Here is a 27,978-nt window from a genome sequence, read left to right as displayed (position 1 = left end):
CGAACCATACCACGGGCAGGGATAGAACCTGCGATCAAAGAGTTATAAAGCTCCAGACCCATGTGCTAGCCACTGGGCCAGCTGGCTACGATAAGATTCGTCCAACTAGGTATATTTATACACCATAGGAAGGTTAGCATAGGCACCACTGTGACCACAAAGGCAAGTTTATACAGACGAATCTCCCACCAGCGTGACCGTGACTAGCTCTAGTCACTGTGCACATTGACCTCACAGACCCATTCTCTCATATCTAGGCCAAAATTTATCACTCACAGCTTATCAGAGGGAGCTGTGCTCAGAATTTAGATCTTTGTGTTGGACCCTGGCATCAGTAACACAAATCTATGTAAAGGCCACTCATAAGGTTAATAAATACCATGATCTGTATGTAAGTCTTTTTTCCACATTTTTTGTCAAATTTTTCTTTTACAGAACTAAAGTTCTTTTGAAGTGTATCTGCTGTATTATACAGTGGACCCCCGGTTAACAATATTTTTTCATTCCAGAAGTATGTTCAGGTGTCAGTACTGACCGAATTTGTTCCCATAAGGAATATTGTGAAGTAGATTAGCCCATTTCATACCCCCAAACATACACGTACAAACGCACTTACATAAATACACTTCATAATTGGTCACATTGGGAGATGATCGTTAAGCGGGGGTCCACTGTATTTTATTAAAATAGGGAAAATATATATTTAATTTTTTTATGCTGACAATGATAGACTTAATCCATTTAATAATGGATTAAGATGGACAAATAGCATGGGCCTACCAGCACATGCTATTTGTCTTTCTCAAATCGAACCTTTCATATTAAGTAAATCAAGTAAATTTCTTAAAAGTTGAGGAAGACACTGAACTTATTTTATTAGATAAATACATGATTGAGAATGGTTGGATTTAATTGGAACTGGCACAGGAGTTATTAGAGTAATCATGTTTCTTGCTTGGCAAGCACTGAAAACATATGAGAGTATTGGAATGATGAAGCCACTGCATGGCGAAACGTTTCTTCAAAGACTCCCATATGTTGCATAATTGTCTTTAGCAGGACATGCCTAGTATGAGAGGGCTGGGCTGCTGCAATGTTCCTCCATTCATGTGTTCTTATAAGAACATATATTACAAGTGATCAAGATTTAGAAAGGATGTAGAAAAGTATTGGTTTGGAAAATGGGTTAGTTGATGAGTGGAACAGTCTACCTAGTTGGGTTATTGAGGCTAGGACTTTGGGTAGTTTCAAATTTAGGTTGGATAAATACATGAGTGAGAGGGGTTGGATTTGAGTGGGACTTGCATATCAGAGCTTATTTCTTGGGCACCATTGAAAATTGGGTTGGGCAAATGTTTTGTTAGTGGGATGAATTGTAAAGGACCTGCCTAGTATGGGCCAACAGGCCTGCTGCAGTGTTCCTCCTTTCTTATGTTCTTAAAAAAAATTCAAGCATGTATGTTATAAATGCCCCAGTGTAGTGTAGTACAGTATACTACTACTTGAGTTTGGGACCATTAGTTAAAAGGTTGTATTTTGTTTTCAGCAAATTACCCTTGGTCCACTACAAGGACTGCCTCCTGGAGCACAGGGCCACTTGTTGGTCAAAACCGAGAATGGTCAGCTTCAGTTACTCCGTGTCAACACCGCTGCTGCCACCCCTGGTCAGCTGCCTACCAATGTTACCACTACTACAGCTCTGCAACAAGCTCCTAATACTGCCTACAGATTCCAGCCCCCACAAGTTAGTAGCTCTTGGAGTTTCTCATTTCAGTAACTGGTTTACTTATGAAATGATTTTTTTATATTTATATTTGCTTGTCAACACACTTTGTGTTGAGAGAATGTGTTTAAGACTAGAAGTACATCACCAGAAAATTTTCTACAGGTCTTGCAGGTTAGTTGACATTCATGCTTCCTGGGTGTTCACATGTTCCAGCAGGGTTTTTTTGTAGTCTGTACAACTGCATATTCTTTACTTTCATTGCTCCTCTCCCTCCCCTTTAAATTTATCATGGTTGCACGTTATAAGTTTAACAAATCAGATGGTTAGTAAACATGCTTATACTGTATATGTTATAGTTTGAAAATACAGATGGTTAGTAAACGTGCTTATGCATATGTTATATAGTAGTTTAAAAATACAGAGGGTTAGTTAACGTGTATGCATATATGTGTGTATATACTATATGCAGTGGACCCCCGCATAGCGACTTTAATCCGTGCAAGAGGGCTCATTGTTATGCGAAATGATCGGTATGCGAATGAATTTTCCCCATAAGAAATAATGGAAATCAAATTAATCCGTGCAAGACACCCAAAAGTATGAAAAAAAAAATTTTACCACATGAAATATACATTTTCCTACACACAAAGAGAAGGATACATGCACAATAGTAGAGTAGTACATGCACAATATATATTGTGCATGTACTACTCTACTAAATGAAGAATAAATGACACTTACCTTTATTGAAGATGCAGCAATGACTGATGAGACACTGTGTCCTGGGAGTGCCTTTTCCTCCTGAGTACTGTAGGTCCTGTTTGGCATTTTCTTCCAGAACAGGCCTTATCACACTGTGTATGCCACTACGATTCTTAAATCTCTCAAACCAACCTTTGCTGGCTTTAAATTCACCAATATGAGCACTAGTTCCAGGCATTTTTCCCTGTTCACCTGGGTTAGTCGACTGGTGTGGGTTGCATCCTGGGAGAGAAGATTAAGGACCCCAATGGAAATAAGTTAGACAGTCTTCGATGACACTGACTTTTTTGGGTTATCCTGGGTGGCAAATCCTCTGGGGTTAATTGTTTCTTGGTATTCTCAATAAGCCACACCAACAACGGTGCTACAGCAGCAGCAGCAGCAGCAGCAGCTGACAGTGATACAGCAGCAGCAGACGATGCTACAGCAGCAGCAGACGGTACTACAGCAGCAGCAGACGGTACTACAGCAGCAGCAGCAGCAGCAGCTGACGGTGGTACAACAGCAGCAGCAGCTGACAGTGCTACAGCAGCAGCAGACGATGCTACAGCAGCAGCAGACGGTACTACAGCAGCAGCAGACGGTATTACAGCAGCAGCAGCTGACGGTGGTACAACAGCAGCAGCAGCTGACAGTGCTACAGCAGCAGCAGACGATGCTACAGCAGCAGCAGACGATGCTACAGCAGCAGCAGACGGTACTACAGCAGCAGCAGCAGCTGACGGTGGTGCAGCAGCAGCTGTACCACCAATAGTAGAGATGGTTGATTAGGGTTTATTATACAACCTGGCCAGCTCGGAGACACGCACTCCACTTTCATACTTATCAATGATCTTTTTCTTCATCTCTATAGTAATTCTCACCCTTATTGCTGTAGGGTTGGCACTAGAAGCTTTCTTGGGGCCCATGGTCACTTATTTTGCAGATAAAATCACCAAAAACACTGTAATAATACGAAATGTTCCGATTGTATGCTTGGATGTTACCGCGGAGGCTGGCTGGTAAACAATGCCACCGGCGGCACATGTGAGGCTGGCTAAGGGCGCACATTGGACGCGTCTCGGACGAACAGCGGTGAGCAGGTTTTTGAGCGGTATGCGAGGCAAAATTTTTGTGATAAAAGTGAGCGGTATGCGGATTGAACGTTATGTGATGCCGACGGTATGCGGGGGTCCACTGTATATATATATATATGCAAGGAATTCGCGAGAGCAGGCGAAATATACAAAAACACTGAACTCTGGCTGAAGGAGACTCGAACCTACGAACCTTAGGACAAGGTACGCAGTGCTTTACCAATCTACCCACACTGGACAATACCTTGGCGTGTAGCTCGCGCTACACGTTTGATCAAACGTGTAGCGCACGCTACACGCCAAGGTATTGTCCAGTGTGGGTAGATTGGTAAAGCACTGCGTACCTTGCCCTAAGGTCCGTAGGTTCGAGTCTCCTTCAGCCAGAGATCAGTGTTTATATATATATATATATATATATATATATATGTATATGTATATAGTGGACCCCCGGTTAACGATTTTAATCCGTGCAAGAGGGGTAATTGTTATGCGAAATAATCGTTATGTGAATGAATTTTCCCCATAAGAAATAATGGAAATAAAATTAATCCGTGCAAGACACCCAAAAGTATGAAAAAAAAAAATTTTACTACATGAAATATACATTTTCCCACACACAAAGAGAAGGATACATGCACAATAGTAGAGTAGTACATGCACAGTATATATTGTGCATGTACTAGTCTACTAAATGAAGAATAAATGACACCTTTATTGAAGATGCAGCAATGACTGATGAGACACTGTGTCCTGGGAGTGCCTTTTCCTCCTGAGTACTGTAGGTCCTGTTTGGCATTTTCTTCCAGAACAGGCCTTATCACACTGTGTATGCCACTACGATTCTTAAATCTCTCAAACCAACCTTTGCTGGCTTTAAATTCACCAATATGAGCACTAGTTCCAGGCATTTTTCCCTGTTCACCTGGGTGTTAGTCGACTTGTGTGGGTTGCATCCTGGGAGACAAGATTAAGGACCCCAATGGAAATAAGTTAGACAGTCTTCGATGACACTGACTTTTTTGGGTTATCCTGGGTGGCAAATCCTCTGGGGTTAATTGTTTCTTGGTATTCTCAATAAGCCACACCAACAACGGTGCTACAGCAGCAGCAGCAGCTGACAGTGCAGCAGCAGCAGCAGCTGTACCACCAATAGTAGCGATGGTTGATTGGGGTTTATTATACAACCTGGCCAGCTCGGAGACATGCACTCCACTTTCATACTTATCAATGATCTTTTTCTTCATCTCTATTGTAATTCTCACCCTTATTGCTGTAGGGTTGGCACTAGAAGCTTTCTTGGGGCCCATGGTCACTTATTTTCCAGAAAAAGCACCGAAAACACTGTAATAATACGAAATATTCCGATTGTATGCTTGGATGTTACCGCGGAGGCTGGCTGGTAAACAATGCCACCGGCGGAACATGTGAGCGTGGCTCAGGCCGCACATTGGACGCGTCTCGGACGAAAATCGGTAAGCGGGTTTTTAAGCGGTATGTGAGGCAAAATTTTTGCGATTAAAGTAAGCGGTATGCGAAATAATCGCTATGTGATGCCATCGTTATGCGGGGGTCCACTGTATATATATATATATATATATATATATATATATATATATACGTATACAGTGGACCCCCGCATAACGATTACCTCCGAATGCGACCAATTATGTAAGTGTATTTATGTAAGTGCGTTTGTACGTGTATGTTTGGGGGTCTGAAATGGACTAATCTACTTCACAATATTCCTTATGGGAAAAAATTCGGTCAGTACTGGCACCTGAACATACTACTGGAATGAAAAAAGTTCGTTAACCGGGGGTCCACTGTATATATATTATATATATATATTATATATATATATATATATATATATATATTATATATATATATATCTTATATATATATATATATATTATATATATATATATATATATATGTATATATATATATATATATATATATATATATATATATATATATATATATATATATATATATATATATATATATATATATATATATTTTGTTTATTATCACACTGGCCGATTCCCACCAAGGCAGGGTGGCCCGAAAAAGAAAAACTTTCACCATCATTCACTCCATCACTGTCTTGCCAGAAGGGTGCTTTACACTAGTTTTTAAACTGCAACATTAACACCCCTCCTTCAGAGTGCAGGCACTGTACTTCCCATCTCCAGGACTCAAGTCCGGCCTGCCGGTTTCCCTGAATCCCTTCATAAATGTTACTTTGCTCACACTCCAACAGCACGTCAAGTATTAAAAACCATTTGTCTCCATTCACTCCTATCAAACACGCTCACGCATGCCTGCTGGAAGTCCAAGCCCCTCGCACACAAAACCTCCTTTACCCCCTCCCTCCAACCCTTCCTAGGCCGACCCCTACCCCGCCTTCCTTCCACTACAGACTGATACACTCTTGAAGTCATTCTGTTTCGCTCCATTCTCTCTACATGTCCGAACCACCTCAACAACCCTTCCTCAGCCCTCTGGACAACAGTTTTGGTAATCCCGCACCTCCTCCTAACTTCCAAACTACGAATTCTCTGCATTATATTCACACCACACATTGCCCTCAGACATGACATCTCCACTGCCTCCAGCCTTCTCCTCGCTGCAACATTCATCACCCACGCTTCACACCCATATAAGAGCGTTGGTAAAACTATACTCTCATACATTCCCCTCTTTGCCTCCAAGGACAAAGTTCTTTGTCTCCACAGACTCCTAAGTGCACCACTCACTCTTTTTCCCTCATCAATTCTATGATTCACCTCATCTTTCATAGACCCATCCGCTGACACGTCCACTCCCAAATATCTGAATACGTTCACCTCCTCCATACTCTCTCCCTCCAATCTGATATTCAATCTTTCATCACCTAATCTTTTTGTTATCCTCATAACCTTACTCTTTCCTGTATTCACCTTTAATTTTCTTCTTTTGCACACCCTACCAAATTCATCCACCAATCTCTGCAGCTTCTCTTCAGAATCTCCCAAGAGCACAGTGTCATCAGCAAAGAGCAGCTGTGACAACTCCCACTTTGTGTGTGATTCTTTATCTCTTAACTCCACGCCTCTTGCCAAGACCCTCGCATTTACTTCTCTTACAACCCCATCTATAAATATATTAAACAACCACGGTGACATCACACATCCTTGTCTAAGGCCTACTTTTACTGGGAAAAAATTTCCCTCTTTCCTACATACTCTAACTTGAGCCTCACTATCCTCGTAAAAACTCTTCACTGCTTTCAGTAACCTACCTCCTACACCATACACTTGCAATATCTGCCACATTGCCCCCCTATCCACCCTGTCATACGCCTTTTCCAAATCCATAAATGCCACAAAGACCTCTTTAGCCTTATCTAAATACTGTTCACTTATATGTTTCACTGTAAACACCTGGTCCACACACCCCCTACCTTTCCTAAAGCCTCCTTGTTCATCTGCTATCCTATTCTCCGTCTTACTCTTAATTCTTTCAATTATAACTCTACCATACACTTTACCAGGTACACTCAACAGACTTATCCCCCTATAATTTTTGCACTCTCTTTTATCCCCTTTGCCTTTATATGAAGGAACTATGCATGCTCTCTGCCAATCACTAGGTACCTTACCCTCTTCCATACATTTATTAAATAATTGCACCAACCACTCCAAAACTATATCCCCACCTGCTTTTAACATTTCTATCTTTATCCCATCAATCCCGGCTGCCTTACCCCCTTTCATTTTACCTACTGCCTCACGAACTTCCCCCACACTCACAACTGGCTCTTCCTCACTCCTACAAGATGTTATTCCTCCTTGCCCTATACACGAAATCACAGCTTCCCTATCTTCATCAACATTTAACAATTCCTCAAAATATTCCCTCCATCTTCCCAATACCTCTAACTCTCCATTTAATAACTCTCCTCTCCTATTTTTAACTGACAAATCCATTTGTTCTCTAGGCTTTCTTAACTTGTTAATCTCACTCCAAAACTTTTTCTTATTTTCAACAAAATTTGTTGATAACATCTCACCCACTCTCTCATTTGCTCTCTTTTTACATTGCTTCACCACTCTCTTAACCTCTCTCTTTTTCTCCATATACTCTTCCCTCCTTGCATCACTTCTACTTTGTAAAAACTTCTCATATGCTAACTTTTTCTCCCTTACTACTCTCTTTACATCATCATTCCACCAATCGCTCCTCTTCCCTCCTGCACCCACTTTCCTGTAACCACAAACTTCTGCTGAACACTCTAACACTACATTTTTAAACCTACCCCATACCTCTTCGACCCCATTGCCTATGCTCTCATTAGCCCATCTATCCTCCAATAGCTGTTTATATCTTACCCTAACTGCCTCCTCTTTTAGTTTATAAACCTTCACCTCTCTCTTCCCTGATGCTTCTATTCTCCTTGTATCCCATCTACCTTTTACTCTCAGTGTAGCTACAACTAGAAAGTGATCTGATATATCTGTGGCCCCTCTATAAACATGTACATCCTGAAGTCTACTCAACAGTCTTTTATCTACCAATACATAATCCAACAAACTACTGTCATTTCGCCCTACGTCATATCGTGTATACTTATTTATCCTCTTTTTCTTAAAATATGTATTACCTATAACTAAACCCCTTTCTATACAAAGTTCAATCAAAGGGCTCCCATTATCATTTACACCTGGCACCCCAAACTTACCTACCACACCCTCTCTAAAAGTTTCTCCTACTTTAGCATTCAGGTCCCCTACCACAATTACTCTCTCACTTGGTTCAAAGGCTCCTATACATTCACTTAACATCTCCCAAAATCTCTCTCTCTCCTCTGCATTCCTCTCTTCTCCAGGTGCATACACGCTTATTATGACCCACTTCTCGCATCCAACCTTTACTTTAATCCACATAATTCTTGAATTTACACATTCATATTCTCTTTTCTCCTTCCATAACTGATCATTTAACATTACTGCTACACCTTCCTTTGCTCTAACTCTCTCAGATACTCCAGATTTAATCCCATTTATTTCCCCCCACTGAAACTCTCCTACCCCCTTCAGCTTTGTTTCGCTTAGAGCCAGGACATCCAACTTCTTTTCATTCATAACATCAGCAATCATCTGTTTCTTGTCATCCGCACTACATCCACGCACATTTAAGCATCCCAGTTTTATAAAGTTTTTCTTCTTCTCTTTTTTAGTAAATGTATACAGGAGAAGGGGTTACTAGCCCATTGCTCCCGGCATTTTAGTCGCCTCATACGACACGCATGGCTTACGGAGGAAAGATTCTTTTCCACTTCCCCATGGACAATAGAAGAAATAAAAAGAACAAGAGCTATATATATATATATATTTATATTTATTATCACACCGGCCGATTCCCACCAAGGCAGGGTGGCCCGAAAAAGAAAAACTTTCACCATCATTCACTCCATCACTGTCTTGCCAGAAGGGTGCTTTACACTACAGTTTTTAAACTGCAACATTAACACCCCTCCTTCAGAGTGCAGGCACTGTACTTCCCATCTCCAGGACTCAAGTCCGGCCTGCCGGTTTCCCTGAATCCCTTCATAAATGTTACTTTGCTCACACTCCAACAGCACGTCAAGTATTAAAAACCATTTGTCTCCATTCACTCCTATCAAACACGCTCCCGCATGCCTGCTGGAAGTCCAAGCCCCTCGCACACAAAACCTCCTTTACCCCCTCCCTCCAACCCTTCCTAGGCCGACCCCTACCCCGCCTTCCTTCCACTACAGACTGATACACTCTTGAAGTCATTCTGTTTCGCTCCATTCTCTCTACATGTCCGAACCACCTCAACAACCCTTCCTCAGCCCTCTGGACAACAGTTTTGGTAATCCCGCACCTCCTCCTAACTTCCAAACTACGAATTCTCTGCATTATATTCACACCACACATTGCCCTCAGACATGACATCTCCACTGCCTCCAGCCTTCTCCTCGCTGCAACATTCATCACCCACGCTTCACACCCATATAAGAGCGTTGGTAAAACTATACTCTCATACATTCCCCTCTTTGCCTCCAAGGACAAAGTTCTTTGTCTCCACAGACTCCTAAGTGCACCACTCACTCTTTTTCCCTCATCAATTCTATGATTCACCTCATCTTTCATAGACCCATCCGCTGACACGTCCACTCCCAAATATCTGAATACGTTCACCTCCTCCATACTCTCTCCCTCCAATCTGATATTCAATCTTTCATCACCTAATCTTTTTGTTATCCTCATAACCTTACTCTTTCCTGTATTCACCTTTAATTTTCTTCTTTTGCACACCCTACCAAATTCATCCACCAATCTCTGCAACTTCTCTTCAGAATCTCCCAAGAGCACAGTGTCATCAGCAAAGAGCAGCTGTGACAACTCCCACTTTGTGTGTGATTCTTTATCTTTTAACTCCACGCCTCTTGCCAAGACCCTCGCATTTACTTCTCTTACAACCCCATCTATAAATATATTAAACAACCACGGTGACATCACACATCCTTGTCTAAGGCCTACTTTTACTGGAAAAAAATTTCCCTCTTTCCTACATACTCTAACTTGAGCCTCACTATCCTCGTAAAAACTCTTCACTGCTTTCAGTAACCTACCTCCTACACCATACACTTGCAACATCTGCCACATTGCCCCCCTATCCACCCTGTCATACGCCTTTTCCAAATCCATAAATGCCACAAAGACCTCTTTAGCCTTATCTAAATACTGTTCACTTATATGTTTCACTGTAAACACCTGGTCCACACACCCCCTACCTTTCCTAAAGCCTCCTTGTTCATCTGCTATCCTATTCTCCGTCTTACTCTTAATTCTTTCAATTATAACTCTACCATACACTTTACCAGGTACACTCAACAGACTTATCCCCCTATAATTTTTGCACTCTCTTTTATCCCCTTTGCCTTTATACAAAGGAACTATGCATGCTCTCTGCCAATCCCTAGGTACCTTACCCTCTTCCATACATTTATTAAATAATTGCACCAACCACTCCAAAACTATATCCCCACCTGCTTTTAACATTTCTATCTTTATCCCATCAATCCCGGCTGCCTTACCCCCTTTCATTTTACCTACTGCCTCACGAACTTCCCCCACACTCACAACTGGCTCTTCCTCACTCCTACAAGATGTTATTCCTCCTTGCCCTATACACGAAATCACAGCTTCCCTATCTTCATCAACATTTAACAATTCCTCAAAATATTCCTTCCATCTTCCCAATACCTCTAACTCTCCATTTAAAAACTCTCCTCTCCTATTTTTAACTGACAAATCCATTTGTTCTCTAGGCTTTCTTAACTTGTTAATCTCACTCCAAAACTTTTTCTTATTTTCAACAAAATTTGTTGATAACATCTCACCCACTCTCTCATTTGCTCTCTTTTTACATTGCTTCACCACTCTCTTAACTTCTCTCTTTTTCTCCATATACTCTTCCCTCCTTGCATCACTTCTACTTTGTAAAAACTTCTCATATGCTAACTTTTTCTCCCTTACTACTCTCTTTACATCATCATTCCACCAATCGCTCCTCTTCCCTCCTGCACCCACTTTCCTGTAACCACAAACTTCTGCTGAACACTCTAACACTACATTTTTAAACCTACCCCATACCTCTTCGACCCCATTGCCTATGCTCTCATTAGCCCATCTATCCTCCAATAGCTGTTTATATCTTACCCTAACTGCCTCCTCTTTTAGTTTATAAACCTTCACCTCTCTCTTCCCTGATGCTTCTATTCTCCTTGTATCCCATCTACCTTTTACTCTCAGTGTAGCTACAACTAGAAAGTGATCTGATATATCTGTGGCCCCTCTATAAACATGTACATCCTGAAGTCTACTCAACAGTCTTTTATCTACCAATACATAATCCAACAAACTACTGTCATTTCGCCCTACATCATATCGTGTATACTTATTTATCCTCTTTTTCTTAAAATATGTATTACCTATAACTAAACCCCTTTCTATACAAAGTTCAATCAAAGGGCTCCCATTATCATTTACACCTGGCACCCCAAACTTACCTACCACACCCTCTCTAAAAGTTTCTCCTACTTTAGCATTCAAGTCCCCTACCACAATTACTCTCTCACTTGGTTCAAAGGCTCCTATACATTCACTTAACATCTCCCAAAATCTCTCTCTCTCCTCTGCATTCCTCTCTTCTCCAGGTGCATACACGCTTATTATGACCCACTTCTCGCATCCAACCTTTACTTTAATCCACATAATTCTTGAATTTACACATTCATATTCTCTTTTCTCCTTCCATAACTGATCATTTAACATTACTGCTACCCCTTCCTTTGCTCTAACTCTCTCAGATACTCCAGATTTAATCCCATTTATTTCCCCCCACTGAAACTCTCCTACCCCCTTCAGCTTTGTTTCGCTTAGGGCCAGGACATCCAACTTCTTTTCATTCATAACATCAGCAATCATCTGTTTCTTGTCATCCGCACTACATCCACGCACATTTAAGCATCCCAGTTTTATAAAGTTTTTCTTCTTCTCTTTTTTAGTAATTGTATACAGGAGAAGGGGTTACTAGCCCATTGCTCCCGGCATTTTAGTCGCCTCATACGACACGCATGGCTTACGGAGGAAAGATTCTTTTCCACTTCCCCATGGACAATAGAAGAAATAAAAAGAACAAGAGCTATTTAGAAAAAGGAGAAAAACCTAGATGTATGTATATATATATATGCATGTGCGTGTCTGTGAAGTGTGACCAAAGTGTAAGTAGGAGTAGCAAGATATCCCTGTTATCTTAGCATGTTTATGAGACAGAAAAAGAAACCAGCAATCCTACCATCATGCAAAACAGTTACAGGTTTTTGTTTCACAGTCATCTGGCAGGACGGTAGTACTTCCCTGGGTGGTTGCTGTCTACCAACCTACTACCTATATATATATATATATATATATATATATATATATATATACAGTGGACCCCCGGTTAACGATTTTAATCCGTGCAAGAGGGCTCATCGTTATGCGAAATAATCGTTATGCGAATGAATTTTCCCCATAAGAAATAATGGAAATAAAATTAATCCGTGCAAGACGCCCAAAAGTATGAAAAAAAATTTTTTTTACCACATGAAATGTTAATTTTAATACACACAAACTGAAAAAGGCATGCACAATTAAATGACACTTACTTTTATTGAAGATCTGGTGATGATTGATGGGATGGGAGGAGGGGAGAGAGTGTGTTAGTGTTTAGAAGGGGAATCCCCTTCCATTAGGACTTGAGGTAGTAAGTCCTTTTCTGGGGTTACTTCCCTTCTTCTTTTAATGCCACTAGGGCCAGCTTCAGAGTCACTGGACTTCTTTCGCACAAGATATCTGTCCATAGTGGCCTGTACCTCTCGTTCCTTTATGACTTGCCTAAAGTGTTTCACAACATTGTCAGTGTAATAATCACCAGCACGGCTTGCAATAGCTGTGTGAGGGTGATTTTCATCCATGAAGGTTTGCACTTCAAGCCACTTTGCACAGATTTCCTTAATCTTTGAAGTAGGCAACTTCTTCAATTTCTCTCTCCCCTCCTCCGAAGCAATTTCCTCAGGTGTGGCCTCTTGCTGTTGAAGTTGATCTAGCAGCTCATCAGTGGTTAGTTCTTCATTGTCCTCCTCCACCAACTCTTCCACATCCTCCCCACTAACCTCCAACCCCAAGGACTTTCCCAATGCCACAATGGATTCCTCAACTGGCACAGGATTCTCAGGGTTAGCCTCAAACCCTTCAAAATCCCTTTTGTCTACACATTCTGGCCACAGTTTCTTCCAAGCAGAGTTCAAGGTCCTCTTTGTCACTTCCTCCCAAGCCTTACCTATAAGGTTTACACAATTGAGGATATTAAAGTGATCTCTCCAAAACTCTCTTAGAGTCAGTTGAGTTTCTGAGGTCATTACAAAGCACCTTTCAAACAGAGCTTTTGTGTACAGTTTCTTGAAGTTGGAAATAACCTGCTGGTCCATGGGCTGCAGGAGAGGAGTGGTATTAGGAGGCAAAAACTTCACCTTAATGAAGCTCATGTCCCCATAAAGTCGCTCTGCCACGTCTGTAGGATGACCAGGGGCATTGTCTAACACCAGGAGGCACTTAAGTTCTAATTTCTTTTCAGTTAGGTAATTTTTCACATTGGGGGCAAATGCATGGTGTAACCAGTTATAGAAAAATTCCCTAGTGACCCATGCCTTACTGTTTGCCCTCCACAGCACACACAAATTATCCTTGAGGACATTCTTTTGCCTGAACGCTCTGGGAGTTTCAGAGTGATACACTAATAAAGGCTTCACTTTGCAATCACCAGTAGCATTGGCACACATCAACAAAGTAAGCCTGTCTTTCATAGGCTTATGTCCTGGGAGTGCCTTTTCCTCCTGAGTAATGTAGGTCCTGCTTGGCATTTTCTTCCAGAACAGGCCTGTTTCATCACAATTAAACACTTGTTCAGGTTTCAGTCCTTCAGTTTCTATGTACTCCTTGAATTCCTGCACATATTTTTCAGCCGCTTTGTGGTCCGAACTGGCAGCCTCACCATGCCTTATCACACTATGGATGCCACTACGCTTCTTAAATCTCTCAAACCAACCTTTGCTGGCCTTAAATTCACTCACATCATCACTAGTTGCAGGCATTTTTTTAATTAAATCGTCATGCAACTTCCTAGCCTTTTCACATATGATCGCTTGAGAGACGCTATCTCCTGCTATCTGTTTTTCATTTATCCACACCAATAAGAGTCTCTCAACATCTTCCATCAATTGCGATCTTTGTTTCGAAAACACAGTTGAACCTTTGGCAAGAACAGCTTCCTTGATTGTCTTTCTGGTGCCCACAATAGTAGCGATGGTTGATTGGGGTTTCTTGTACAGCTTGACTAGGTCGGCTATACGCACTCCACTTTCATACTTATCAATTATCTCTTTCTTCATCTCTATAGTAATTCTTACCCTTTGAGGTGTAGGGTTGGCACTAGAAGCTTTCTTGGGGCCCATGGTCACTTATTTTCCAGAAACAGCACCGAAAATACTGTAATAATACGAAATATTCCGAGTGTATGCTTGGATGTTACCGCGGAGGCTGGCTGGTAAACAATGGGACGGAGCGGCACATGTGAGGCTGGCTGAGGGCACATTGGACGCGTCTCGGACGAAAATCGGTATGCGGGTTTTTAATCGGTATGCGGGGCAAAAATTTTGCGATAAAAGTAATCGTTATGCGGAAAAATCGCTATGCGATGCCATCGTTATGCGGGGGTCCACTGTATATATATATATATATATATATATACACACACACACACATATACATACATATATATATATATATATATATATATATATATATATACATACATACATACATACATACATACATACATGTATATATACACACACACACACACACACACGCGCACGCATGCACGCACGAGATCAGGCGCATATAACAGGAAGGGAACTGCATTGGATCAGAGAATACCTGACAGGGATGCAACAACGAGTCATGTTACATGATGAGGTATCACAGTGGGCACCTGTGATGAGTGGGGTCCCACAGGGGTCGGTCCTAGGACCAGTACTGTTTTTGGTATATGTGAACGACATGATGGAAGGGTTAGACTCTGAAGTGTCCCTGTTTGAAGATGATGTGAAGTTAATGAGGAGAATTAAATCAGATGAGGATCAGGCAGAACTTCAAAGAGACCTGGACAGACTGGACACCTGGTCCAGCAACTGGCTTCTCGAATTTAACCCCGCCAAATGCAAAGTCATGAAGATCTGGGAAGGGCACAGAAGACCGCAGACGGAGTATAGGCTAGGTGGCCAAAGACTGCAAACCTCGCTCAAAGAGAAAGATCTTGGGTGAGTATAACACCGAGCATGTCTCCGGAAGCACACATCAACCAGATAACTGCTGCAACATATGGGCGCCTGGCAAACCTGAGAACAGCGTTCCGATACCTTAGTAAGGAATCGTTCAAGACACTGTACACCATGTACGTCAGGCCCATACTGGAGTATGCAGCACCTGTTTGGAACCCGCACTTGATCAAGCACGTCAACAAATTAGAGAAAGTGCAAAGGTTTGTGACAAGGTTAGTTCCAGAGCTAAGGGGAATGTCATGTGAAGTAAGGTTAAGGGAAATCGGCCTGAGGACACTGGAGGACAGGAGGGTCAGGGGAGACCTGATAACGACATATAAAATACTGTGCGGAAAAGTCAAGGTGGACAAAGACAGGATGTTCCAGGAAGGGGAGACAGAAACAAGAGGTCACAATTGAAAGTTGAAGACTCAGATGAGTCAAAGGGATCTTAGGACGTATTTCTTCAGTCATAGAGTTGTCAGGCAGTGGAATAGCCTAGAAAATGATGTAGTGGAGGTGGGAACCATACATAGTTTTAAGACGAGGTTTGATAAAGCTCATGGAGCAGGAAGAGAGAGGACCCAGTAGCAGCCAGTGAAGAGGCAGGGCCAGGAGCTAAGACTCGACCCCTGCAACCACAAATAGGTGAGCACGCGCGTGCGCGCACGTACACACACACACACACACACACACACACGCATGCACGCACACACGTGCACACGCACGCACGCACGCACACACGTGCACACGCATGCACGCACACACGCACACACACACACACACACGCGTGCGCTTGTACGTACGTACTCATATACAACAGGCCTAGTGTCTAATCGACATGTGCCTAGGACAAAATGGTAACTAACACACACACACACGTACGTACGTGTTATTCTTTAGTTTGAAAATACAATAACACCAACATTTATTGAGCAAGCATTATCTAAATAAATTATACTTTGGTAATTTGCCATTTATTTCGTACAGTACTTTAATTCTGGTGGATTTGGAAAATACTGAATTTTTAATAATAAAATGAGTTAAAAATTTTACATTTAGTTTAGTTTTAAGTTCTTACAAAGCCTCAGAACATGTAATTATAATGTAACATCACTTGTATTGTTTAAAAAAAAAAATCCTGTACACTACTTTGGAAAGTTTTGAGGTTATTCTTATTAAAATAGTTAATCAAAAGAAAGCTTCATGAAAACAACTCCTAGGGTATACCTGGAGAGGGTTTCGGGGGGACAACGCTCCCGCGGCTTGGTCTGAGACCAGGGTATGGGACTTGCTCATGTCTGATATGAGACATGTTTGAACACGGTACTGAATTACATTTAATGGATCTACTTGCCTACTTTGTTTACCCATTGGATAGTTCTAGGGTCATCGCCCTTGAGGCTTGGTCCCAGATCATGTCTCCTGATTGATGGCCTGATCAGTCAGAATATTGGTACTAGCAGTACACAGCACAGCCTTGTCAAGTTCTCTCTCGAAGACAGTTCAAGGTTTATTGGTAATTCCCTTAACATTTGATGAGACAATGCTTAAAAGCCATGGCTCCTTTACCTTAATGAATTATATGTATAAAGTGAAAAGCTTTTGATCTAATGAATTGGAACTACCCTCTCTTTCCTTGTATCAGGCTTACTACCTGTTGTTCTTCAGGTGCTGCATGACCACTATAGGTTTATTGTTTCCCCAGAAATAATAATAATAATAATAATAATAATAATAATAATAATAATAAATTTTATAATACTGTAATTAGCCTTTTATGGGAATAGAAGGGACCACCTACCACTCGTGCTTTATTTGGTATCAAATTTGAGTACAGTAGTCTGGTTAATGTATGCACTTTTAATATCTGTATTTTAGTGGTTTGATTTCAGTTGTTTTAGCTTGCAAGCCTATACCTGTACCCATGTATACTAGTTTGAAACCTAATTTTACTAATTTAGGGAAGGAATGTGAGTGTACTTAATTATTTTTATTCTGGGTGCTTGTTAATTGCAACAGAATTTATTTGTGCTTCAGAAAAGTCTTGTAAATTATCCTAATTTAAAATTGTACATTAAAGCTTTCACTCAGTGTTAATTCTAGTGTTACAAGTTAATGAGAGTTAGCTGTACTTAATATGAAATGCTTGAATGTAGCTACATGTTATATGCAGTCACAGTGATGTCTTGCTTCCCAAGGTAATTAGGTTACAGAATGTACATGCACAGAAATGACTTGTTTTCCTATGGTAGTTTGATTATAGTATGTAGAATACATGCACAGAGGTGACTTACGTTCCAAGGTTGATAGGTTACTGCATGTACAGTGTGTGTCTCCATGCAGAGGTGACTTGCTTCCCAAAAAGGTTTAGTAACAGAATCAGGTTGATATTAATTATCTCTGAAATGTTTGGCAGGTCTCAGAGTTAAATCCTTGTAAATGACATAATAGGAACTATTCCTAGTAAGTGTGAAAGGTGTAATGTTTCATACATTTCAAAAATTCCTGGAATGGCTTTGGCAGTGGTGTCTTGTGTGGGTGTTCTGCATGAAGGATGGTTGTTAGCATACTCTGGGTTTACTGTAACTTTTCATTGTAGGCCATTTTTACCTGTTTTCATTTATTTTAAATAAATGAAACATGTATCTTCTTAATAGTATAAATAAAAGAAGCTACCATAAAACATAATTTTTTAAGTTACCCTAACACTTTTTTTTATTATTATAAAGGAGTTAAGGCTCCTACCTTTAGTCTTAAGTGTGAGCAGTGGTAAGATTTCTCACTGATGAAGGTTTTGTAATGTAGTCCTGTGTGTGTGTGGAAGAGTGTTACCCATTGTAATTGAGGTAAAGAAAAGAAATTATGATTAATGTTAGTGCCACTGTATTTTGTGGGCAAATTCTATAGTTACTTTGGTTAGCATTATGCAGTGTGCTAATTCCAAGATCAATTGTCACATTTGGCAGGTAATCTATGCAACAGCTTTAGGGGTTAGTTTTGATTTTGTCATACACCCATTCCTAGCTGGATCCATTAAAAATGAGTCGGATTCAAGAAGCCAAAAATACTTAAGAGCCCTTTTCTAGTATTGTTTATAAATTGTTTTGTGGCTAGCTTTGAGGAACGAGCTTGATTCAGTCATAAGATTGCTGTTTCAGGTACATGTATATTTGATTCTGCATGCTGAGAATGCCGATGAAAGGCAAGTAAAATAAAACTGTGGGCAAAATCCACTGCTTAACCTTTTGACTGTCCGTTATGTAGAACTACGTCATTGATGCCAGGGTCTGTCATGAATATCCATCATGTGCTCAGTTTGTTCAGATAAGCTGTGAATGGTAAATTTTGGCCTAGATATGAAAGTATAGGTCTGTGCAATGAGTGTGCACAGTAGAAAAAAAAATCTTGTATCACGAGATGCACGATGGGAAGAGCAAAACTGATCCTGTGTGTGTTTTAAAATAATGGCATTGAGATTTTTATAGAATGGTTTTTATGGTTTTATGGGTTGTTTCTTGGTTTCAGTTGATAGAATGGAAGACATACTGCTGAAATCGAGATGATTTTAGTTTCTTTCAGGACTGGAAGTAGCTTGAAATTGGGCTTGAAGTATGTAGCTAAAATACTTAATTTTTGCTGATAGTCTTGAGGATGGGTAAGGCCTCTCCTACACCCTCTGTTTGTTTTATGGGTTTTTACTAGGTCTTGATTCAGTTATTGGGATGCTGTAAACAATGACAATTTTTCCCTGGCAGTATTTTATTATCCGAGAAATAGGGCAACCCTTTGATTTTTTGTGACGATGAATTCAAAATGTAAGGAAAGTGTAATGTAGGAGGGGCTTGGGGGACATGATTATTGCACAGAAGGAATGTTTTAGTGCTTGGAATGTCTACAATGTTTATTTTGGATTCTGTTTCGAAATTGGATTTTTTTAATATTGTGTAAAATTAACCAAATTACTGAATTCTGTGCACTTTATAAGGTAGCTTCCATAGTTGAATGGGCATTTTCTTGTGCTCAGTTGATAGAATAGAAGGGGTTGTTGAGGAGGTTTGGTCATTTAGAGAGGGTGGAGCAAAAGAGGATGACTTGGAGGGTGTATAAATCTGTAGTGAAAGGAAGGTGGGGTAGGAGTCATCCTAGGAAAATAGGAGTGAGACAGATGGTTTTTGGGACCTGATAAGCTGTTGGAATATGAGCAAGGTAAACATTTTGTGAAGGGATTCAGGGAAACCAGTTAGCCATACTTGAGTCCTGGAGGTGGAAAATGCAGCGAGCGCTTGCACTCTAAAATGGGGTGGGGATATTTGCTATTTGGAAGGACATCTGAACTGGCGTATCTGTGTGCCTCTGGCAAGACAGTGATAGTGTGAATGCTGCTAAAGATGTTTCTTTTTTGGGTCACCCTACTTTGGTGGGAGATGGCCAGTGTTAAAAAATATATATATACTACAAACCTCCTGTATCCCACTGAGGCAGGGTGGCCCAAAAGGAAAAATGAAAGTTTCTCCTTTTAAATTTGGTAATATATACAGAAGGGGCTACTAGCCCCTTGCTCCCGGCATTTTAGTCTCCTCATATGACACACGGCTGACAGAGGAAGAATTCTGTTCCACACACAAATAAAAATAAATCCAGATTTTAAATTCCAATTAACAGATTTCAAATTCCAATAAACAAAGCCAATATCAGGAAAAAATATTCTTGATTAATTTTTTACCAAAATATTGAGCATGCCACATAGGCATCAGTTGGCCATACAGTATACCAAAAAGAAGTTAATTTGGTTCAAAAAAATAAGATAAAATTAAAAGTTAACTTACAATTCTCCCTTTTACCGTTTCTCCTCCCTCCACTACCATAAACCAATTGGCCTGTCTTTCTTTGGGTTGCAGTGCACACGTTATGAACCTGTGAATACCTGCCTCTCTGCTTTTCTTTCCTCCCTTCTTCCACCCCTGGTTCTGACTTTGCTGAGCCACCACTTAACTCTGTCTAGCTTTGTGCCCATTTTGTTTCGATGACACAGACTTAAATTGAAAATCAGCCAAAGGTTTTCATTCAAAATAAGCTCGTTGAATATATCACATCCAATCTGGTTTCTTATTTCTTTCTTACAAATGTCAATATAAAGCTGTCTAGATTTATCTTTAATTTTTTTTTTTAACAAGTCGGCCATCTCCCACCAAGGCAGGGTGACCCAAAAAAGAAAGAACCCCCCCCCCCAAAAAAAAAAAAACTTTTATCATCATTGAACACTTTCACCTCACTCATACATAATCAATTGTCTTTGCAGAGGTGCTCAGATACGACAGTTGAGAAGCATATATAAAGATATACTCTACATAAAACATAATCCCTCTGAACTGCCAGTATCCCAAACCCCTCCTTTAAAGTGCAGGCATTGTACTTTACATTTCCAGGACTCAAGTCTAGCTAACTGGTTTCTCTGAATCCCTTCACTAAATACAGTGGACCCTCGAGCAACGATTTTAATCTGTTCCAGAGAGCTTATATTTAGCCGAATTTATCGTTAGCCAAATTAATTTTCCCCATAAGAAATACAGTGGACCCCCGCCTTACGATATTAATCTGTTCCTGAGAGCTCATTGTAAGCCGAAATTATCGTTAGCCGAATTAATTTTCCCCATAAGAAATAATGGAAATCAAATTAATCTGTTCTTGACACCCCAAAGTATGAAAAAAAAATTTTTTTTTGCCACATGAAATAATTTTAATACACACAAACTGAAGAAGACATGCAAAGTTACTACTCTACTAAGAATAGAATACATGACACAATTTTAATACACACAAACTGAAGAAGACATGCACAGTTACTACTCTACTAAGAATAGAATACATGACACTTACCTTTATTGAAGATCTGGTGATGATTGATGGGATGGGAGGAGGGGAGAGTGTGGAAGTTATTGTTTAGAAGGGGAATCCCCTTCCATTAGGACTTGAGGTAGCAAGCTCTTTTCCGGGGTTACTTCCCTTCTTTTAATGCCACTAGGACCAGCTTGAGAGTCACTGGACCTCTGTCGCACAACAAATCTGTCCATAGAGCTTTGTACCTCCCGTTCCTTTAAGACAACACGGCTTGCAGTAGCTGTGTCAGGGTGATTTTAATCCGTAAAGGTTTGCAGTTTAAACCACTTTGCACACATTTCATTAATCTCTTTTTTCAATTCCATACTAATTCATGTCGTTTTTACCACAGGGATGGCACTAGAAGCTTTCTTGGGGTCCATGATGACTTACTTTGCAGTTACAAGCACTAAAAACACTGGGATAATGTGAAATGTACCGAATGTATGTGTAGATGCGACCGCACTGGCTGGCTTGTAAACACTGGTGCTGAGGCCACACGTGAGATGCGTCCTGGACGAATCACGTAAGGCGAGGCAAAATTTTTGCATTCAAATGCTTCGTATGGTGGATTTAACGTAACACGATGCGTTTGTAAGGCGGGTGTCCACTGTAATGGAAATTATATTAATCCATTCCAGACAGCGAAAAGTATTAAAAAAAAAAAAAATTTTTTTCATGAAATATACATTTCCCTACAAAGAAAACAATGAGACATGCATAATAAATACATAAATAAATGTTAAAATGACACTTACCTTTATTGAAGAGTATTGATGAGTGATGAGACACTGTTTTTCTTGAACACACTGGGATTTTCAGAGTGATACATGAGTAAAGGCTTCACTTTGCAATCCCCACTAGCATTACAACAAAACATGAGAGTTAGCCTGTCTTTCATAGGCTTGTGTCCTGGGAGTGCCTTTTCCTTCTGAGTAATGTAGGTCCTGTTTGGCATTTTCTTCCAGAACAGGCCTGTTTCGTCACAACTGAACACTTATTGGGGTTGGAATTTCTCAGCTTCGCCATGCCTTATCACACTGTGTATGCCACTATGATTCTTAAATCTCTCAAACCAACTTTTGCTGGCCTTAAATTCACCAATATGAGCACTAGTTCAAGGCATTTTTTCCTGTTCACCTGGGTGTTAGTCAACTAGTGTGGGTCGCATCCTGTGGGACAAGATTAAGGACCCCAATGGAAATAAGTTACAGTCCTTGATGTCCCACTGACTTTCTTGGGTTATCCTGGGTGGCTAACCCTCTGGGGTTAATTGTTTCTCGGTAACTGTTTCTCGTTAAGCCACACCAACAACAGTCTCTCCACATCTTCGAGTAGTACAGCTGACAGTGGTGCAGCAACAGCTGATGGTAGTGCAGCAGCAGCTGACAGTGGTGCAGCAGCAGCTGACAGTGGTGCAGCAGCAGCTGACAGTGGTCCAGCAGTAGCTGACGGTGGTGCAGCAGCAGCTGACGGTGGTGCTGCAACAGCTGACGGTGGTACAGCAGCAGCCGACGGTGGTGCAGCAGCAGCTGACGGTGGTGCAACAACAGCTGATGGTGCAGCAGCAGCTGACCGTGGTACGATAGTGTTTCGATAGTATTTCTCATCCTTTTTACCACAGGGTTGGTACTAGAAGCTTTCTTTGGGCCCATGGTGGCTTATTTAGCAGTTACAAGCACTAAAAACAATGGAATAATGCAAAATGTATCGAATGTATGTGTGCAACCATCCGCCCTGGCTTGTAAACGATGGCACACTAGCTGAGCCGAGGCCAGACGGACAGGCGGACGTGTTTGGGACGAATGTCCTTACCCAAGTTTTTCATTGTTGGTTGAGCCAATATTTTTATGCAAAAATGCATTGTTACCCGATTTTATCGTTAGTCGATGCCATCGTAGGTTGTGGGTCCACTGTATTACCCTATTCACACTCCAACAGCTCATCAGGTCCCAAAAATCATTTGTCTTCATCCACTCCTATTTAACATGCTCACGCATGAGTGCTGGAAGTCCAAGTCCCTCGCCCACAAAACTTCCTTTACTCCCTCCCTCCAACCTTTTCGAGGATTACCCTTACCCCACCTTCCTTCCCCTACAGATTAATACTCTCTCCAAGTTATTCTACTTTGATCCATTCTTTCTAAATGACCAAACCACCTCAACAACCCCTCTTCAGCCCTCTGACTAATACTTTTAGTAACTCCACACCTAATTTCCACACTGAATTCTCTGCATAATATTTACACCACACATTGCCCTTAGACACTACATCTCCACTGCCTCCTCACTGCAGCATTTACAGCCCATGCCTTACACCCATATAAGAGTGTTGGTACCACTATACTCTTGTACATTACCTTCTTTGCCTCCATGGATAACGTTTTTTGTCTCCACAGACACCTCAACACACCACTCGCCTTTTTTCCTTCAACATTTCTATGATTAACCTTACCCTTCATAAAACCATCCATTGACAAGTCAACTCCCAAATATCTGAAAACATTCACTTCCATACTCCCTCTCTCCAATGTGATATCCAATTTTTTCTTTATCTAAATAGTTTGTTACCCTCATCACCTTACTCTTATCTATGTTCACTTTCAACTTACAGTACCTTTAAATAAACTGAATATTATACATGTATTTGTTAAAATATTAAGTGCTGAGCTTGGGTGATAGCAAAAGAGTGAATTGATACTGCATATAGTGAATTACTAGTAGAAATGGGGTTATTACATAAAAGTTTTGTGTAGCTTGTGACATGCCACTGACCGTAGACAATATTTTAACCGTTTGCCATTGACCTGGGCTTTTCTGCCTTCAGGATTTTTTTTATTACTGGTGAATTCTTAGGAGAATCTCTTGACATTAATAATTTAATGAAGTTTTTAATTAATACTGGCCATTTTAACTTGGTGTGGGTATGATGGTATTTATTTGTGTTGATTGTTTATGTTGATTGCTTTTATTGCGTCTTAATTTTATCCTCGTTTGTTTTGTGGGTTGTATTAATTTTTTTTTTTGACAAAATGCAGTGACTTGTACAGTCAAAGTACTATTACTACTGCAAAAGTGAATTTTCATAAAGCGAGGGAAAACCTGCATACCTGGGTATATCTGGGAATTTAGATATTTTAGTGACTGTGTAAACATTGAAAGATCTCTTTTTCAGACTACATATCAGAGCTTTCCTCCGTGAGCCATGTGTGTTGTAAGAGTCAACTAAAATTCTGGGAACAATGGGCTAGTAACCCCTTTTTCCATATAGCCTACTAAAAAGAAAAAGAAGAAAACTGTGCAAGTGGGATGTTTGAATGTGTGTGGATGTTGTGCGAATGATAAGAAAGAGATGATTGTGGATGTTATGAGAAGAAGCTGGATATCCTGGCTTTAAGTGAAACAAAGCTGAAGGAGGTGGGAGAGTTCCAGTGGGGAGAAATAAATTGGATTAGGTCAGGGGTTTCAAATAGAGTTAGAGCTAAAGAAGGAGTAGCAATAAAATTGAAGGATAAGTTATGGCAGGAAAAGAGGGAATATAAATGTATTAGTTCAAGGATTATGTGGAGTAAAATAAGGGTTGGATGTGAAAAGTGGGTTATAGTAAGTGTTTATGCATCTGGAGAAGAGAGAAGTGTAGAGGAGAGAGAGAGAGAGATTTTGGGAAATGTTGATTGAGTGTGTGGGGAGTTTTGAACCAAGTATGAAAGTACTTGTGGTTGGGGATTTCAATGCTAAAGTGGGTAAAAATGTTGTGGAGGGAGTAGTAGGTAAATTTGGGGTACCAGGGGTAAATGAAAATGGGGAGCCTTTAATTGAGCTATGTGTAGAAAGAGGTTTGGTAATAAGTAATACATATTTTATGAAAAAGAGGATAAATAAGTATACAAGGTATGATATAGCACGTAATGAAAGTAGTTTGTTAGGTTATGCATTGGTGGATAAAAGGTTGATGGGCAGGCTTCAGGATGTACATGTTTATAGAGGAGCAACTGATATATCGGGTCATTATTTAGTTGTAGCTACAGTTAGAGTAAGAGGTAGATGGGACAAAAGGAAAATGGCAACAACAATTAAGAGAGAGGAGGGAGGAGGAAGTTAGGGTAAGATACAAACAACTATTGGCAGAAAGGTGGGCTAGTGCAAGTATGAGTAGTGGGTAGGGGGTTGAAGAGGGTTGGAATAGCTTTAAAAATGCAGTATTAAAATGTGTGGCATAAGTTTGTGGCTATAGGAGGGTGGGTGCAGGAGGAAAGAGGAGTGATTGGTAGAATGATGAAGGAAAGGGTGTAATAAAAGAGAAAAAGTTAGCTTATGAGAGGTTTTTACAAAGCAGAATTGTTATAAGAAGAGCAGAGTATATGGAGAGTAAAAGAAAGGTGAAGAGAGTGGTGAGAGAGTGCAAAAGGAGAGCAGATGATAGAGTGGGAGAGGCACTGTCAAGAAGTTTTTTATGAAAATACGAAAATTTTTTATTTTTTTTTTATTAACACACTGGCCGATTCCCACCAAGGCAGGGTGGCCCGAAAAAGAAAAACTTTCACCATCATTCACTCCATCACTGTCTTGCCAGAAGGGTGCTTTACACTACAATTTTTAAACTGCAACATTAACACCCCTCCTTCTGAGTGCAGGCACTGTACTTCCCATCTCCAGGACTCAAGTCTGGCCTGCCGGTTTCCCTGAATCCCTTCACAAATGTTACTTTGCTCACACTCCAACACCACGTCAAGTATTAAAAATCATTTGTTTCCATTCACTCCTATCAAACAGGCTCACGCATGCCCGCTGGAAGTCCAAACCCCTCGCACACAAAACCTTCTTTATCCCCTCCCTCCAACCTTTCCTAGGCCGACCCCTTCCCTGCTTTCCTTCCACTACAGACTGATACACTCTTGAAGTCATTCTATTTCGCTCCATTCTCTCTACATGTCCGAACCACCTCAACAACCCTTCCTCAGCCCTCTGGACAACAGTTTTGGCAATCCCGCACCTCCTCGTAACTTCCAAACTACGAATTCTCTGCATTATATTCACACCACACATTGCCCTCAGACATGACATCTCCACTGCCTCCAGCCTTCTCCTCTCTGCAACATTCATCTCCCATGCTTCACACCCATATAAAAGCGTTGGTTAAACTATACTCTCATACATTCCCCTCTTTGCCTCCAAGGACAATGTTCTTTGTCTCCACAGACTCCTAAGTGCACCGCTCACCCTTTTCCCCTCATCAATTCTATGACTCACCTCATCTTTCATAGACCCATCCGCTGACACGTCCACTCCCAAATATCTGAATACATTCACCACCTCCATACTCTCTCTCTCCAATCTGATATCCAATCTTTCATCACCTAATCATTTTGTTATCCTCATAACCTTACTCTTTCCTTTATTCACTTTTAATTTTCTTCTCTTACATACCCTACCAAATTCATCCACCAACCTCTGCAACTTCTCTCCAGAATCTCCCAAGAGCACAGTGTCATCAGCAAAGAGCAACTGTGACAACTCCCACTTTGTGTGATTCTTTATCTTTTAACTCCACGCCTCTTGCCAAGGCCCTCGCATTTACTTCTCTTACAACCCCATCTATAAATATACATGTATTAAACAACCATGGTGACATCACACATCCTTGTCAAAGGCCTACTTTTACTGGGAAATAATCTCCCTCTTTCCTACATGCTCTAACTTGAGCCTCACTATCCTCGTAAAAACTCTTCACTGCTTTCAGTAACCTACCTCCTATACCATGCACCTGCAACATCTGCTACATTGCCCCCTATCCACCCTGTCATATGCCTTTTCCAAATCCATAAATGCCACAAAAACCTCTTTAGCCTTATCTAAATACTGTTCACTTACATGTTTTACTGTAAACACCTGGTCCACACACCCCCTACCCTTCCTAAAGCCTCCTTGTTCATCTGCTATTCTATTCTCCGTTTTACTCTTAATTCTTTCAATAATAACTCTACCATACACTTTACCAGGTATACTCAACAGACTTCTCCCCCTATAATTTTTGCACTCTCTTTTGTCCCCTTTGCCTTTATACAAAGGAACTATGCATGCTCTCTGCCAATCCCTAGGTACCTTACCCTCTTCCATACATTTATTAAATAATAGCACCAACCACTCCAAAACTACATCCACACCTGCTTTTAACATTTCTATCTTTATCCCATCAATCCCGGCTGCCTTACCCCCTTTTATTTTACCTACTGCCTCACAAACTTCCCCCACACTCACAACTGGCTCTTCCTCACTCCTACAAGATGTTATTCCTCCTTGCTGTATACACGAAATCACAGCTTCCCTATCTTCATCAACATTTAACAATTCCTCAAAATATTCTCTCCATCTTCCCAATACCTCTAACTCTCCATTTAATAACTCTCCTCTCCTATTTTTAACTGACAAATCCATTTGTTCTCTAGGCTTCCTTAACTTGTTAATCTCACTCCAAAACTTTTTCTTATTTTCAACAAAATTAAGCCTGGGGAACAAATGGATTTGTCAGTTAAAAACAGAGTAGGGGAGCTAGTTGATGGGGAGCTGGAGGTATTGGGTAGATGGCGGGAATATTTT

At 40.7% G+C, this 27,978-nt stretch overlaps 1 protein-coding gene across 6 annotated transcripts in view; it reads left to right on the top strand.

The window, feature by feature from the left end:
- LOC128700023 (transcription initiation factor TFIID subunit 4) overlaps nucleotides 1–27,978 on the top strand; it is a 206,434-nt gene that overhangs the window by 29,697 nt on the left and 148,759 nt on the right. For all 6 annotated transcript variants that reach the window (XM_053792952.2, XM_053792954.2, XM_053792950.2 and 3 more), the window contains exon 2: nucleotides 1,547–1,744. In XM_053792952.2, the coding sequence (XP_053648927.1) occupies nucleotides 1,547–1,744 (198 nt within the window). The remainder of the gene's footprint in view (nucleotides 1–1,546; nucleotides 1,745–27,978) is intronic.

This window comes from Cherax quadricarinatus, chromosome 64 (genome assembly GCF_038502225.1).
Source record: "Cherax quadricarinatus isolate ZL_2023a chromosome 64, ASM3850222v1, whole genome shotgun sequence".
Classification (NCBI taxonomy): Eukaryota; Metazoa; Arthropoda; class Malacostraca; order Decapoda; family Parastacidae; genus Cherax; species Cherax quadricarinatus.
This window is presented reverse-complemented; position numbering and strand designations above follow the sequence as displayed.